Raw genomic sequence first — 1,349 nt, forward strand, 5'->3', positions numbered from 1 at the left:
ACCTCGAATCTTGCATCAAAAAATCTTTTGATAAGTTCAAGATTGATATGAATAAAATTAGTCTGCTTATCACTGATGGCGAACAAGCGATTAAGAATGCAGCTATAGAAACAGTTGGTGAGAAATTTTTAATTATTCAAAGTATTCAAAATATTACTTATTTCATACTAAATTATGTAATTTCATATATTATGTACAGGTGTAGATAAGTACTTGACTTGCATAGCTCATAAAGTATCACACATCATACCGGATGCACTCAGAGAAATGAGACTATAGATTCATCAAATAAGCTTGAAAATTCAAATCAAAATAATGCAAATAAAAAAAATCTAAAATCAAAGCTCGACATTATTTTAGAGAAAATGCATCAAATAATTAATAAAATAAGGAGCAATTCACCAGCATCCGATGCTCTGCGCAAAGCGCAAATGGAAAAAAATCCAGGAAAGGCTCCACTACAATTAATCTTGGATATCGAAATTCGATGGACCACGTTACCTAGTATGATTAAAAGGTATCTCGATTTAGAAAAGTTCATATATGTAGCCATGTCGGAATGTAACAGTCCTATTGATGTTTTAAATCGAGAAGAGCAATTAATCTTGAGCGATGTTTTATTAATAACAGAACCTATTGCAAGAGCTATAGAATATATTAGTGGGCAAAATTACCCTACCCGTGGTCTTATAATACCAATTATAAATGGATTGGAAAAATGCATCCAAGTATTGGAACCAAGTTCCAAGGACGGTATTAAATTTAAAGAAAAAATTTTAGATTCAATAAATTTAAGATTTAAAGATTTCGAATTTAATTCTGTACTGGCAAATGCTACATTTTTAGATCCTCGATACAAAAAAGATTCTTTTAGAAATCCAATGGCAGTTATCAAAGCCCAAAATCAAATTAACTCTGAACTGATTAAAATGGTCAAAAAACCAGTAGACGATGAAATTGATTTGAATTTATCTCCGATAAAAAAAACCAAAGTGCCCGATGTTTGGGACTTAGATGAAGAGTCAAGAATAATGGAAAAAAATCGCAAAAAAGCTCATTTGGATTCAAATGCGATTCATCCAGAACTCAATCAATTTTACCAAATAAAAAGATTAGAAAGAGAAGACGATCCTATACAATTTTGGAGAAATCAAAAAGAAGCTTTACCAACTATTTATCCCTTGGCCATGAAATATGCTGTTCGTTCAGCTACATCCGTACCTTCTGAAAGAATGTTTTCCAATGCTGGATTAACGAAGACTAAAATAAGAAATCGTTTGGATCCTGATCATTTGGATATGATAGTATTTTTGCACTCATGTGAATTAGAAGATTGGTTCAGCATTTAA

The 1,349-nt window shown here is 31.4% G+C and overlaps 1 protein-coding gene across 1 annotated transcript; it reads left to right on the top strand.

Annotated features, from left to right (window-relative positions):
• The first annotated feature begins 365 nt into the window (after positions 1–365).
• LOC106657214 (zinc finger BED domain-containing protein 4-like) lies at positions 366–1,349 on the top strand. The gene has a single exon (XM_014378596.1). The coding sequence runs from the start codon at positions 366–368 to the stop codon at positions 1,347–1,349; it is 984 nt and encodes a 327-aa protein (XP_014234082.1).

The sequence above is a fragment of the Trichogramma pretiosum genome, unplaced genomic scaffold, assembly GCF_000599845.2.
Source record: "Trichogramma pretiosum strain Unisexual culture from Peru unplaced genomic scaffold, Tpre_2.0 scaffold66, whole genome shotgun sequence".
Taxonomy (NCBI): domain Eukaryota; kingdom Metazoa; phylum Arthropoda; class Insecta; order Hymenoptera; family Trichogrammatidae; genus Trichogramma; species Trichogramma pretiosum.